This window comes from Pelodiscus sinensis, chromosome 1 (genome assembly GCF_049634645.1).
Source record: "Pelodiscus sinensis isolate JC-2024 chromosome 1, ASM4963464v1, whole genome shotgun sequence".
Classification (NCBI taxonomy): Eukaryota; Metazoa; Chordata; order Testudines; family Trionychidae; genus Pelodiscus; species Pelodiscus sinensis.
In genome coordinates, this window is record NC_134711.1 from 135,390,689 (window position 1) to 135,405,074 (window position 14,386).

The 14,386-nt window shown below is 49.4% G+C and overlaps 1 protein-coding gene across 1 annotated transcript in view; it reads right to left on the reverse strand.

The window, feature by feature from the left end:
* LOC102460717 (killer cell lectin-like receptor subfamily G member 1) overlaps positions 1-1,589 on the reverse strand; it is a 35,431-nt gene extending 33,842 nt beyond the window's left edge. Inside the window, exon 1 of the mRNA XM_006112531.3 lies at positions 1,441-1,589. Within this exon, the coding sequence (XP_006112593.2) occupies positions 1,441-1,531 (91 nt within the window). The 5' untranslated portion in view covers positions 1,532-1,589. The remainder of the gene's footprint in view (positions 1-1,440) is intronic.
* Positions 1,590-14,386: the final 12,797 nt, after the last annotated feature.

A 14,386-nucleotide genomic window follows, 5' to 3' on the forward strand; every position in this document is an offset into this window, starting at 1 on the left:
TTGTCCTGGAGTGCTGGGGAGACCAACAGTGGACCCAGAACTTCAGGATGAGGAGGGACACCTTCCTGGAGCTCTGCGAGTGGCTCGCCCCTGCTCTGCGGCGAAGGGGCACTCGCATGAGGCCCGCCATCCCCTTCCAGAAGCGTGTGGCCATCGCCCTCTGGACAGCTACCGATCCATCGGGAACCAGTTCGGCGTGGGGAGATACACCATCGGAGCAGTGCTCGTGCAGGTACAGCACCCATCGGCCACTGGGCCAGGGGGGAGGAGGGCTGCAAGGAGAGGATGGGCTGCCCCAGGGAAAACGGAGGGGGAAGAGGCAAAAGTGCCCCACATGGGAGGGTTCGGTCTGTCCCGGCCATACTATACGCCACCCCCGGGAGTTGCTTCCAGGAGTGGGGCGCGGGGCAGTGCCAGGGAACGAACACTCCCAGCCACCCAGGCTCCCCAGTGATTCATGCTTTGGTGTGTCTCTCTGCAGGTGGTCAAGGCCATCAACCGGGTGCTGCTCCGCAGGGTGGTCCGCCTCGCCGACCCCGGACGCCGTCATCCAGGGGTTCAGCGCCTTCGGCTTCCCCAACTGTTGGGGGGGGCCATCGATGGGGCACACATCCCCATCCGTGCCCCGGAACACTAGGCCTCCCAGTATCTCAACCGCAAGGGGTACTTCTCCATCGGATCTGCTCCCGGGTCCGCATGTGGCCTCTTGTGGCCAGGTTGTCAGCCATGTGGCTGTAGTCAGCCGCATTCCTGTGGCTAGTGCGGAGATCATGGACATTGGAGGACTTCCCCCGAACTTCGATGAGGTCCATGATCTCCACACTAGACCAGGTGGGCTCTCGCCTTTTGTGGCCCCAGGCAGGCTCTTATGAGCCACCAGCCTGGTCCTGGGAAGAGGCAGAGGGCTGGGTGGCATCGTGTGGCTGGCTCATCTTGTGCCAGGTGTAGGGTCTGCTGGCTGGGTGCTGGCAGTCTTGCAACTGGCACAAGCACCGTAGCCAGACTGTGGCCCTTTAAGGGCTCCAGGGCCAGGAGGGGGGCAGAAGAGTTTCCCTGGTTGTGCCCAGGGTGGCCACCAGGGCAAGCTGGGAAGAGCTAGCCTCCAACTAGTTCAAATTCATTGGCTACACGGCCCTTAATTCGAACTACTTAATTCAAACTAGGCGTTAGTCCTCATGGAATGAGGTTTACCTAGTTCGAATTAAGCGCTCCATTAGTTCAAATTAAATTCGAACTAGCGGTTTGCATGTATAGACGCTATGAAAGTTAATTCGAACTAACGGATGTTAGTTTGAATTAACTTTGTAGTATAGACATACCTACATTGAGTAACATAATAGAGGAGCATTTTTACTTTACAATTCCAAAAATCTAATGTCAGATGCCAGGGGCAAGGTTTGACTATAGATATAAAACAGAAAATATGTTAACATGCAATACCTTTGCTCTTCGAGTTCCTATGTATTTGATTCTCATGGTGCTCAGAAGCGTGATATCTCAGTTCTGTGTAAGTCACTTCCTGCTCAGACATTCCTGGAGGACTGTGAGTATGGAAAGGGTAGATTCTGCATTAGTAGATGACATGGGATAATAAGCAATGTAGTTGCAGATGTTTCTGTCCCAAGATATTAGAGAAACAAGGTGACTGAGTGATCTTAGACTGGAGAAACTTATGACTATGTCTACACTACGGCAGTTTTTTCAGAAAAGGAAATGCAAATGCAGCACTTATTTCCAAATCTCGTGCTCTCATTTGCATATTCTCTTCCAATCCTTTTTGCGGAAGAGGTTTTTTTAATAAAAATCCCTGTGTAGATGGGGCCATTTGTCAGGAAAAAAAAACCTTTTGTACAAGAACCCTTATTCCTCAAAAAATGAGGTTGACAGGCTCTTGCGCAAAAGGGTTTTTTTCCCCAACAAATGGCCCCATCTACACAGAGCTTTTTATCGCAAAAACTTCTTCCACAAAAAGGATCGGAAGAAGATATGCAAATGAGAATGTGAGATATGCAAATGAGTGTTCCATTTGCATTTCCTCTTTCGCAAAAAACACACAGTGTAGACGTAGCCTCTGTTGGTGAGAGACACGAGCTTTCAAGCTACAAAGAGTTCTTTTTTGGGATGATGTTTAATGAACAACCAATGGATCTATGAGACATTCATCACAATAGGTAAGAAACCTTAGGATATTTCAATACTTGGTTTTAATAACTGCATTACAATAAAATGTATCACTATCAGGAAGAAAAGAAATGTGAGAGGGGCACAATATAGTACATAAATACAGCATAAGCATTGTATCTTTTTTTTGTTATCTGCCCCCATTTGAACAATTAAAATATATTTTGGCCTCACAGAAACTGATGTTAAACTGGAATAATCCAAACCATCCTTAATATTTTATGCAGTGTTTTAGACTGCAAACTTTTTCTGGGATGAGGTTGCCTCTCACTAACCAGTTTTCATACAATATCTAATACAATGCTTCCTTGATCTTGGAGCCTCTAGGCCAGACATATCAAACAGGTGTTTGGAGGGCTGCATGCGGCCCCTATCAAAGTTTTTTGCGGTCTACCACTACATTTTTATGGAAGAATGAAGTGCGGCCCACTGGCCTCTCGGAGCACGTGGCTGAGTGCCTGCTCACAGCCGGCCGGGTGCTCTGCACCACAGCGACTGCTCACGGCTGGCTGGGCTACTCTGCACCGGCATCAAGAGCCTGCTCACAGCTGGCTACTGTACTCACACCACCTCAGTGCCTGAGGAAGAAGTGTTTGGCAGCAACGTGGCTCCAGTGGCTCCGGGACCCAGGCATTAGGTTGGGGGGGCTGGAAGTGCCTGGCTCTGGAGGAGGGAGGAGGCTTGAGAGGTTCCTGGCTCTGGGGGAGTGGAGAGGCATTGGACCACAGCCCTTTAGCTCTTCCCCTTGTACAAGCATACAATTCAGTGTTAATTGCATGGTGTCACATACTGTTTCTCAAATAATGATAGCAATCAGGTTTTTTCCACCAAATGGAATGGAATGGAATCAAGAGCACTGAAATATAGACACACACAAGCGGCTGATTATTGGTTCCCAGTTTAATTTTCATATGCCCTGAGTTTTAATTACCTAACTGTACTGTATTAATATTTGTCATATGATTTCCTTGGAATGTAAGCATTGCCTAATCAGCATATGGGACCCTCTAGTCTAGTCCAGTATTGTAGCCACAAAAGTGGCCAATACAAGATGTGTCATCAGATGGGGTGTGAATGTGCTCACACACGTCCACAAGAAACTACAGTAGACCGTTATCTCTGGAGAGGGAATGTTTCTTCTTCACTTTCATCAGTTTGTGGCTGGCTTATGACCTGAAACATGAGTGGGTTTTAATTTGTTTTTTATCCTGCCTACAGTATTTTAGATGTTTTCATTATCAATACACCTTCATCCTTTTAAAAATCTTACAAACTTTTGACCTTTCTGCTATTTAATGGCAATAAGTTCCACAGATTATTGGGTAAAAAAAAGTTTCCCTTTATCAATTTTTTTTCATGTTTTGGATGTTTGCTCGTCAATTCCCACTTTACACACCTGATATCTATCTTACATTTTACCTATCATTTCATTTTCTGCTCTATAAACTTGGGATGGATTTCCAATGTCTGAAGGAAACTCATTTCACTCAAATAACATCTGCTTTAAAGATAAAAAGGAAAAGGAAATTATTTTATATCTAAGAAGTACCAGCCAGTCAAGGGTAACCGGGGCATACCAATATTGCCAATAAACATGCACTTGTACATCAGTCAGCCAAAGGACAATTAACTTGTTAGTCTTGCATGGATTATCTGTGTAAGAATATCACATTTACCTTTGAAAGTGCAAAGTTTAAGAAATCCTAAGGATAGCATAAAGGCCAGCTTTGCAAGCCATTTGATTCATTTTGGTAATCCTTCTGGGGACTAATAGACACTTACAGCAGGCAGGGGAAGGGAGTATGGCTACAGAATAAGGCAGTCAACCAGATGTCATATTTAAATTCCAGGGCAAAAAAAGAATCAGCATGTACCTGGTTTACACTGTGTTTCTTTAAAGAAAATTCAAAGACTATTGATTGCCAGGCTGAAGCAATGACTCTAAAATATGAGTCTCTCCCTTCTTGTTTTGGTCTATACTTGTTTTTATTTCAACAAAACAAGTTATGCAGCATATAAAAATAGTTAAAAAGTACCTTCAATTTATATTTAAAAATTATAAAATATATTATATATGAGCAAATAACAACAATTTTACACATCAAATTATTGTATTATATTCAAACAAGACCTGAAAAAATATTATATGATACACCTAAACATAATCTGTGATAATAAATAATTATGACTTTCCAACAGAAGTACATTGGTGGCCCTGACAGCTATCAGTTTTTGTTTGTGTGGGCCTCACTAGGCTTCGAGTTTGACATGCCTGCTCTAGCCTTTACTTTCCTACAAATGATAAATAATCATAGCAATTCTATATACAGCATTTTGCTCTTCGAAGTATCACCCATCTACAGAGAAATGTGGAGCTATCATATCCAGTTAGATTCAGCTTATAAGGGGCCTGGAGAAGACAATCAAAAGGATACTGAATTAAAAAACTAAGGCTGGCAAAAAATATTCCCATGTGTCCTTTTCTATATGGACTTCAAAAATCTTATTCTTGGAAACAATTCAATAGCCTAACAGATGTATGTAAGAGAATATAGACAAGATGGCCTTGTCATTCCAAGCTTTTTCTGTCTTTGATTTCTAGGTTTCTGTGACAGGGCGCCCCGCACTCCGGTCCCCCCAGTGGCCACATGCTTGTCGACTCTCGGGGTGGAGTTGGGCGCCCTGGAGCTGGGCGCGCTGTGATTGGTGGGCCGAACGGCCCCACCAGTCGCCAGCCAGCGGTGCGCTGGATGCTCCTGGGTAACTGCCGCGACGAGGCGCCCGGGTCAGCCAGGGATTCCGGGTGACATCACCGCAGCGGTGACGTCACTGCACGGCCCTGCCACCCGGCCGGAAGCGGGCCTACGTAAGAGGGGTGGAACCCCCTCTGGGGGGAAGCGACATGGGGATTTAAACCCCCGATCAGCGCCGGTAAGGGGGGGAGCTCAGAGAGAGTCCTCCCTCAACGCAGAGCTGCGAATGGGACCCAAGCCGAGCAGGTAAGTGGCCGGCTCGGACACAGGGGCCTGGCGGAGAGAGGAAGTAGCCCAGGGAGAGCAGAGGGAGCCTGCAGGCTGGCGCGTTACAGCAGACGCCCCAACAGCCGGACCAGATGACGCAGACGTCCGTGTCCTTAGGGCCCTGGGCTGGGGTCCGTGAGAGGGAGCGGGCCCGGACCCTCCTCTCCCTGCCATGGGAGGTTAGGCGGCCTCCAACGGGCCGACAGCGAAACTGACTGGGATGCCGGAGGGCGATTCACAATGTGATGGGAGCACAGGACTGGGGGGAAAAGATAGGGGTGCCATCAGGGCCCCCAAGAGACTCCTTTACAGTTTCATTAAAGCTATTTGATAATAAGAAAAGGAATCATCTGCATTCACTACTTTTAATAGATATTGAATAATACAAAAAAAAATAATCTTCAATTCCAATGTCTATGGGTATGTCTACAATACAACGTTAATTCAAACTAACTTAGTTCGAATTAGTTAATTCGAACTAAGCTAATTCGAACTAACGGATCCAGACTAAAAAACTAGTTCGAATTAGCGTTTTGCTAATTTGAACTAGCATGTCCACATTAAGTGCACCCTGAACCAGGCTTAAGGATGGCCGGAAGCAGTGCTGGCAGGGCATCAGAGGAGAACTTAGAGCGTGGAGATGCTGTCTCAGGCTAGCCGAGGGCTGTGCTTAAAGGGTCCCGACCCCCACCCCGGACAGACAGTTCTAAGGGGTGCCCCGCTTGCAAAGCAGTCCTGGCTTGGATTGCCCGGACTACCCACACTGGGCACATCACACCACTCGGCCATCAGCCCAGCTGCACTTGCCGCAGGCTGCCATCTGGGGAGAGGGAGCAATTGGGGGGCTGCAGGAGAGCTTCCACCCCCAGAAGCCCGCAGAACCAGCCCAGTCCTCCCCATCGGGGGCTCGTGCCCCATTCCTCCCTCACCTCCTTCCACTTACCCTTCCCTAGCCCCTCTTCTTGATGTACAACATAAAGGACACATGTCTTCCAAAATGGAATCTGTCTTTATTGAACAAAACTGGGGAGACTGGGAAAAGGAGGTGGGAGAGGGGAAGAGAGAGGCTAGGAGAGTGGAGGGCAACTAAAATGATCAGGGGTTGGGAACAGGTCCCATATAAAGAGAGGCTAAAGAGACTGGGACTTTTCAGCTTAGAAAAGAGGAGACGAAGGGGGGGACAGGATATGGATCTAGGAATAATGACTTGGTTTGTGTTAATGAAAATGAATACAGAACTAAAATTAATATTGCTGCAACAGCCATAAACTCTTGTTCCAAGTATTTTAGGGTATGTCTACACTACAAAGTTAGTTCGAACTAACGGATGTTAGTTCGAACTAACTTTCGTAGGCGCTACACTAGCGCTCCGTTAGTTCGAATTTAATTCGAACTAGCGGAGCGCTTAGTTCGAACTAGGAAAACCTCATTCCACGAGGATTAAGCCTAGTTCGAACTAGCTAGTTCGAATTAAGGGCTGTGTAGACCCTTAATTTAAACTAGTGGGAGGCTAGCCCTCCCCAGGTTTCCCTGGTGGCCACTCTGGCCAACACCAGGGAAACTCGTATACCCCCCTCCCGGTCCCGGACCCCTTAAAGGGCCACGGACTGGCTACAGTGCCCGTGCCAGGTGCAAGCCTGCCAGCACCCAGCTAGCAGACCCTGCACCTGGCACGGATCAAGCCACCCACCTGATGCCCTCCAGCCCTCCCCCTCTTCCCGGGACCAGCCCGGGGGCTCCCGGGAGCTTGCCCGGGACCACAAGAGGCAGGCACCCGCCTGGGCTAGTGCAGACATCGTGGACCTCATTCACGATCTCCACACTAGGCACAGGAAAGTGGCCGGCTAGGGCAGGAGAGCTGCCAGCCTGGCCACCCAGGAGCAGGTGTGCAAGAGAATCAAGGGGGTCTACTGAGACCCCCGACCCTGAGCCCTGAGTTTACAATGGCCGTCCTGGGTCAGACCAAAGGTCCATCTAGCCCAGTAGCCTGTCTGCCAACAGCGGCCAACCCTAGGGACCCTGAAGGGGATGGACCGAAGACAGTGACCAAGCCATTTGTCTCGTGCCATTCCTCTCCAGCCTCCCACAAACCTTGGGCAGGGACGCCACTCCTACCCCCTGGCTAATAGCACTTCCCTTTAAACTCTGTTCTAGTTGTAGCCTTCACAGCCTCCTGCAGCAAGGAGTTCCACAGGTTGACTCTTTGCTTTGTGAAGAACAACTTTCTGTTACTAGTTTGAAGCCTGCTACCCATTCCTTTCCTTTGGTGTCCTCTAGTCCTTCTTTATGGGAACTAATGAAGAACTTTTCTGTATGCACCCTCTCCACCCAACTCCTGCTTTTAGAGACCTCTGTCCCCCCTCCGTCTCCTCTTTTCTAAGCTGAGAAGTCCCAGTCTCTTTAGCCTCTCATATGGGACCTGTTCCCAACCCCTGATCATTTTAGTTGCCCTCCCTTCTCCCAGCCACTCTCTTCCCCTCTCCCACCTCCTTTTCCCAGTCTCCCCCAGTTTTGTTCAATAAAGACAGATTCCATTTTTGAACACAATTGTCCTTTATTTTGTACATCAAGAAGAGGGGCTAGAGAAGGGTAAGTGGAAGGAGGTGAGGGAGGAATGGGGCACGAGCCCCCGATGGGGAGGACTGGGCTGGCTCTGTGGGCTTCTGGGGGTGGAAGCTCTCCTGCAGCCCCCCAATTGCTCCCTCTCCCCAGATGGCAGCCTGCGGCAAGTGCAGCCGGGCTGATGGCCGAGTGGTGTGATGTGCCCAGTGTGGGCACTCAGGGCACTCCAAGCCAGGACTGGTTTTCAAGCGGGGCACCCCTGAGAACTGTCTGTCTGGGGTGGGGGTCGGGACCCTTTAAGCGCAGCCCTCGGCTAGCCTGAGACAGCATCTCCACGCTCTAAGTCCTCCTCTGATGCCCTGCTGGCACTGCTTCCGGCCATCCTTAAGCCCTGTTCAGGGTCCACTTAATGTGGACATGCTAGTTTGAATTAGCAAAACGCTAATTCGAACTAGTTTTTAGTTCTAGATGCATTAGTTCGAATTAGCTTAGTTCGAATTAACTAATTCGAACTAAGTTAGTTCGAACTAACTCTGTAGTGTAGACGTACCCAGAGTGCGTGTATACACAGCAAGCCCAATATACTTCTTACTCTGACTTCGGTAACCATCATTTTACGAGGAGCAAAAGAAGTCGGAGGGAGTGTGTTCTTCCTTTGACTACCTGCTGTGTATACAGCGCCTAAAGTCGAGTTAAGGTACTTCAACTTCAGCTACACAATTAACATAGTTGAAGTTAGGTAGCTTAACTTGACTTTAGCCCACAGTGTAGATGTGCCCAGAAGGACCTTGGATGTTCCAGGACCAGAGAATCCCAGTGGAGGGCTGGCAGATGGGCTTGTCATAGCGGGGCAGTCTGGCAGGATCATAGCCCGGCCCATGGCAGTGGGACTGCCCAGTGGGGCAGCAGCCCAATGCACCGGGAGCTGGGCTGATGCTGGACTGCCCAGTTTATCAGGACGGCAGGGGGACAAGCTGAGCAGCGGGGCTGGCAGCAAGGAGAAGGGGAGGGAGCCAGCCAGGAGGCCAGTTACTAGTCTAGGGTTGGGGGAGTCAGTAACAGGGGGGCCAAATATGACTTCCCTAGTCTGGCAAAATCCCTCATCTCGGATAGGTCAGATCTCAAGGGTGCTGGACCAGGGAAGTCCAATCTGTAGCTACTATATTATTGTATCCATTTTCATTCTATAGGTTTATTAGCATTTCTGAGCTCCAGAATGTCTTTTGTACTATTCAATCTCATTTTTAAAAAATATTTTCCCCAGATTCATTTTATCTGGCTTGGGTCTCATTTTATTTCCTGTCAATGTTTCTAACTTTTTTAACTTGCATTGTCCTTAATGATATCCAACTGCACTTTCCTATGGAATATTTAATTATTGTGTTATTCACCCATTTTTACAGACTCGATACCATAGGTTCCCAAACTGGGGACCCCCCCCAGGGTGTATGAAGAAATTGCAGAGAGGGCGTGAGATGACACAGCCCCCCCCCCCCCGCCCCCCGTAACCACCCCTCCTCGCCCCCAAGAAAAAGCCTGGTCCGTCCGGTAAAAAATTTACAAAATACCAGATATGTAAAATGGTGTGTCCCAGGCAGACTCCAAAATAGCTACCTTAAAAGGGCAATACCTACTCTGCTCTTAAAAGAGCAATCTTTTTGGGGGGGGAAGCAACAACTTTTCTCCTGGAGTACAGGCACTTTTTTTTTCTCAACGGGTGCGTCTAGACTGGCAAGATTTTGCGCAAAAGCAGCCACTTTTGTGCAAAAACTTGCCAGCTGTCTACACTAGGCACTTGAATTTGCGCAAGAGCACTAACTTTGTAATGTACAAAATCAGTGCTTCTTGTGCAAATACTTTCACACTCCCGCTCAGGAAAAAGTTCTCTTGTGCAAGAATACTTGCGCAGGAGGTCCAGTATAGACAGGGAAGAACTGTTTTGCGCAAAAAAGCCCCAATGGCTAAAATGGCGATCGGGGTTTTCTTGCGCAAAATCGCGTCTAGACTGGCCACGGATGCTTTTGCGCAAAAGCATCCATGCCAATCTAGACGCGCTTTTGCGGAAATACTTTTAATGGAAAAACTTTCCCGTTAAAAGTATTTCCACAAAATCATGCCAGTCTAGACGCAGCCAACAAGTTTTGCTACTAATTTCGTTTTTCAGCCCTGGCTATTTCCTTTTTTTTTTTTTCTCTCGCAACAAGTTTTGCTGCTATTTTTTTAAGGGAAGGGGTGGTGTAAGGGTTTCTCAAAAATCAAAAAGGGGATGTGATGCCACAAAGTTTGGGAACCACTGCTCTATAAAGTCCTCTGTGGTACTCAGCTAGATGCCATCTTCCCAAACCAGTTCATGTTGCCATTTACCTTCTCCCTTCCCCTGCCACTGTGACAAACGCTAGACAACAGCAACGGGCACAGCATTCGGATCCGTAGAGCACCAATTGCATCACCCCAAAGCTGAGGCAAAGCTGAGACTAGATTCTGAATGGAATGGAGCTACCAGGCTAATTAAGCTATTAGCACAGTAAGGAAACACACAGGGAGAAAGTATGTGACGGGGAGAGAGAGACTGGCAGATTTTTCAGAGCCAGAGCCAAGAGCAATGTTTAAGGGGAAGATAACGTCTGTCTCCTTAAGGTTAGTATGCTACTATACATACAGAAATGCCCAAGGCTGTAAAGGTTGTGAGAAAGAACAATGTACATTAATTACACAAGATGTTTTGATCAGAAGACGGTCTCCAACCTGGAAAAGAGATGTGCATGGCCATACCCTGTCACAGTAGCCTTCAACAGTTTTCAGAAGAAATGACTTCATTTATAGCCAAGCTAATGTAAACTGTTCTCTCAAAAATATTTTCTCAAGAGTCTATAAAAATGTTTCCCCTTATCCCTGTATTTTAAATCTACCCATTTCTTTGTCAGATACTGAACTAGCACATTTTGCCTTTAAAGTTAAAATAACTAAACATGGGGCCAGATGATTTCCCTAAAGTTCAAAGTTGTTGAGACCCAGGAATTTAGTTCAGATATCTGTATATCTAATGCATGCTGCCCCATGGAGGAGTAGAACACAGAACTATAAACAGAAAAGTACACACCACCTGGATTATCTCACCAGTCAATACATTATCTGTACCACTTGTACTAAACTATAAACAGAGAAAAATAAAATCAAAGTTCTATATCTATATATTATCTTTCATAGCAAATACTCCCATTCCTTTAATTAGAAGACATACATATATTTGGGTACATTAATGTTCTACTCGAATAATAAAAACTTCAGAAGCATTTGGCCACGATACCTTTGTTCGTATTTGCAATTGTTTGGGAAGAAGCAGGAGAGCCGGAGTGCACTTTTCTGTGCTGGATCGGATCAGATCCTGCATATGTTAGTCCCCAGGGAGTAAATGTTGGTCCCTCTGACTGCACTGACAGTAAGATGGAGAGCTCAAGCCAACAGAGGAAGGTTTAGTCTCTTTAGGATGTTCCGTGTGAAACCACAAGAGGAGTTCATTGGCTACTAGTTTCAGAAGACCTCCCCCAGTCCAAAGGGCTCACAATAAAGGGGCTTTTATCTTTGAGTTATAATAATGCTGATGAGGCCTTTAAATTTTATTCATAGCTATTTAAATGCAGACATCTGTGAGCAACAGTATCTATGGGTATGTGTACACTACAGCGTTATTTTGAATTAACTTATTTCAAATTAGTTAATTCGGAATAAACAAATTCAAAATAACGCATCTAGACCCAAAAACTAATTCTCGGTTTGGCGTGTCTCTCTGCAGGTGGTCAAGGCCATCAACCGGGTGCTGCTCCACAGGGTGGTCTGCCTCACCGAACCGGACACCGTCATCCAGGGGTTCAGTGCCCTCGGCTTCCCCAACTGCGGGGGGGCCATCAACAGGATGCACATCCCCATCCGTGCCCCGGAACACCAGGCCTCCCTCTACATTAACCATGAGGGTTACTTCTTCGTGCTCCTACAGGCCGTGTCTGACCACTAGGGCCAGTTCATGGACATTAATGTGGGCTGGTCTGGACCTTCTTCCCTGACTGCCACATCAGGGTCGGGGACATGGACATGCCCATGTGCCTGGTGGGGGATGCGGCCTACCCCCTACAGCCCCGGCTAATGAAGCCCTACACGGGGCACCTCAACCCCTCCCAGCAGGCCTTTGATGCCAAGCTCACCAGGGCCCGCATCATGGTGGAGGGGGCCTTTGGATGCCTGAAAGCCCGATTCCAATGCCTCCTCACCCACCTCGACCTCGCCAAGCACAATATCCCTCCCGTGGTGGCAGCATGTTGTGTGCTGCACAATTTTATGCGAATGGATGGGGGAGGCTTTCCTGCCAGCCTTGGATGGCCAGTACACGCAGCCCCTCACTGACGCCGTCCAGGAGGCCCAGTGGGGGGCCGTCCGGATCCGGGAAGCCCTGCGGGAGAGCTTCCATGTGTACTGAACTCTCCCTGCATGCCCCACTGGGGCCTTCTTCCATCCTCTCCTCCTTTCCCTTTCCCCTCCCTAACCCCCCTTCCTAATGTAAAATAAAAACACCTGTTGTGACAAAACAAATTTCTTTTATTTTACATAACTGGGGTGGGGGGAGGGAGGAATGAGGGTAGGAGATGGGAGGGGGAAACCTGGGAGGAGGGAGCTGGAAGGGAAGGGAAGGGAAGGGAAGGGAAGGGAAGGGAAGGGAAGGGAAGGGAAGGGAAGGGAAGGGAAGGGAAGGGAAGGGAAGGGAAAGCTCAGGGTTTGGGGTATTGCTGGCTCTCCCGTCTCGCAGCACTGCAGGTGCGGAGGCGTCGGGGGGCAGTGGATGTGAAGGGGGGGCAGGAAGGACGGGGGTAGGCCGAGGAAGTGGGAGGGGGAGCTGGAGTGGGAGGAGGTGCAAGAGTTGGGGCGGCCGCAGGGGCTGGAGCAGGAGGAGGCAGGAACCTGTCCACCGGGGTCTGGAGGTGACCTCTGAGGGCACGGCCCTGCTCCTCCAGTGCCTGCAAGCTCTGCTGCCGCGGACCCAGTGCTCCTGGTTGCAGAGCTGCTGCCCCAGTAGCCGCAGGTGCCACCGCTGGTACTCCTCCTGGTTCCTGGCGCGTCTGCTGGCCTGGGTGTGGGTGGCTGTTGCAGGTGAAATGGTGCGCCCTGCAGTCCCAGGTGCTGCGGCTGTGGTGAAACAAGAGCAGTGGTCAGTTCTCCCTGGGGACACAGTGGGTGAAACCCAGCTCCCCTCTGCAAGGCGAGGTCGGCGTGTGGGGAACGGGCCAGGGCCCCTGCATGACACCCAGCTGCTGCTCCGTGGTGGGCAAGGCCCAGGCACATGGTCTCTGGGCTCTCTCTCCCCCCACACCTCCCATACATATAAGGGGAGCATGATGGCTCTCACATGTGGAGCCCTCCTCGGCCTTGGACGACACAGCAGATGTGCTCTGTGGGATGACTCGGGGGGGCTGGGATCTTGGGCAGGCTCCCTGCAGGCTCCTGCGGCTCCTAGCTCTCGGCATCCTCCTCTTTCTCCGTCTCTGCCCCGGGGTCGACCACCACCTGGGGGGCATGGACTGCGTGAGACCCCAGGATGTGGTCCAGGGCCTCAAAGTGAGGGCAGGCCTCTGGGTTGGCCCCTGGTTGGGAGGCTCTGGAGCAGGCCTGCTGCAGGTCCTTAATTTTGCAGTGGACCTGCTCCTGGATCCGTATGTGGCCTCTGGCGGCCAGGCTGGCGGCCATGTGGCTGTAGAAGGCCGTGTTCCTGTGCCTAGTGAGGGTCGTGGACGTTGGAGGCCTCCCCCCAAACCTCAGTGAGGTCAACGATCTCCACACTAGACCAGATGGGCGCCCGCCTTTTGCAACTCTGTGCAGGGTCCTGGGAGCCGTCAGCCTGGTCCTGGGAAGAGGCGGAGGGCTGGGTGGCATCGGGTGGCTGGCTCATCTTGTGCCAGGTGCAGGGTCTGCTGGCTGGGTGCTGGCAGGCTTGCAACTGGCACGAGCACCGTAGCCAGCCCGTGCCCCTTTAAGGGTTCCTGTGCTGGGAGAGGGCAGAAGAGTCTCCCTGGTTTGGCCCAGAATGGGCTACACAGACCTTAATTCAAACTACTTAATTCGAACTAGGTGTTAGTCCTCATAGAATGAGGTTTACCTAGTTCGAATTAAGCACTCCACTAGTTTGAATTAAATTTTGAAATAGCGGTTTGCATGTATAGCCACTATTAAAGTTAATTCGAACTAATGGCTGTAGTATAGACATGCTTCGTGACATACCCTATGACTTGGTCAGAAGTCAGGCCAAGCAGTCTGTAAGGGTATGTCTACACTAGCCACTTCATTGCAGGAGGAGTAACAGTTAATCCAAACTAAGGACTTAGTTTGGATTAACTTCTGACTGCCACGTGTAGCTGCAGGCAGTCAGTTTGAACTAAGGAGATTTTAAAATGACGCCTGCCTGGGAACATGCAAATGAAGCCCGGGATATTTAAATCCCAGGCTTCATTTGCAAGTTCGAATGCCTACATTAACCACCCTAGTTCGAACTAGGGGTCTCGTGTAGACATACCCTGGGTCTCTTTAAAGAGGCAGGCTATTAAAAGAAATATTTGAAGTGAAAGGGGCTAACCACTCCT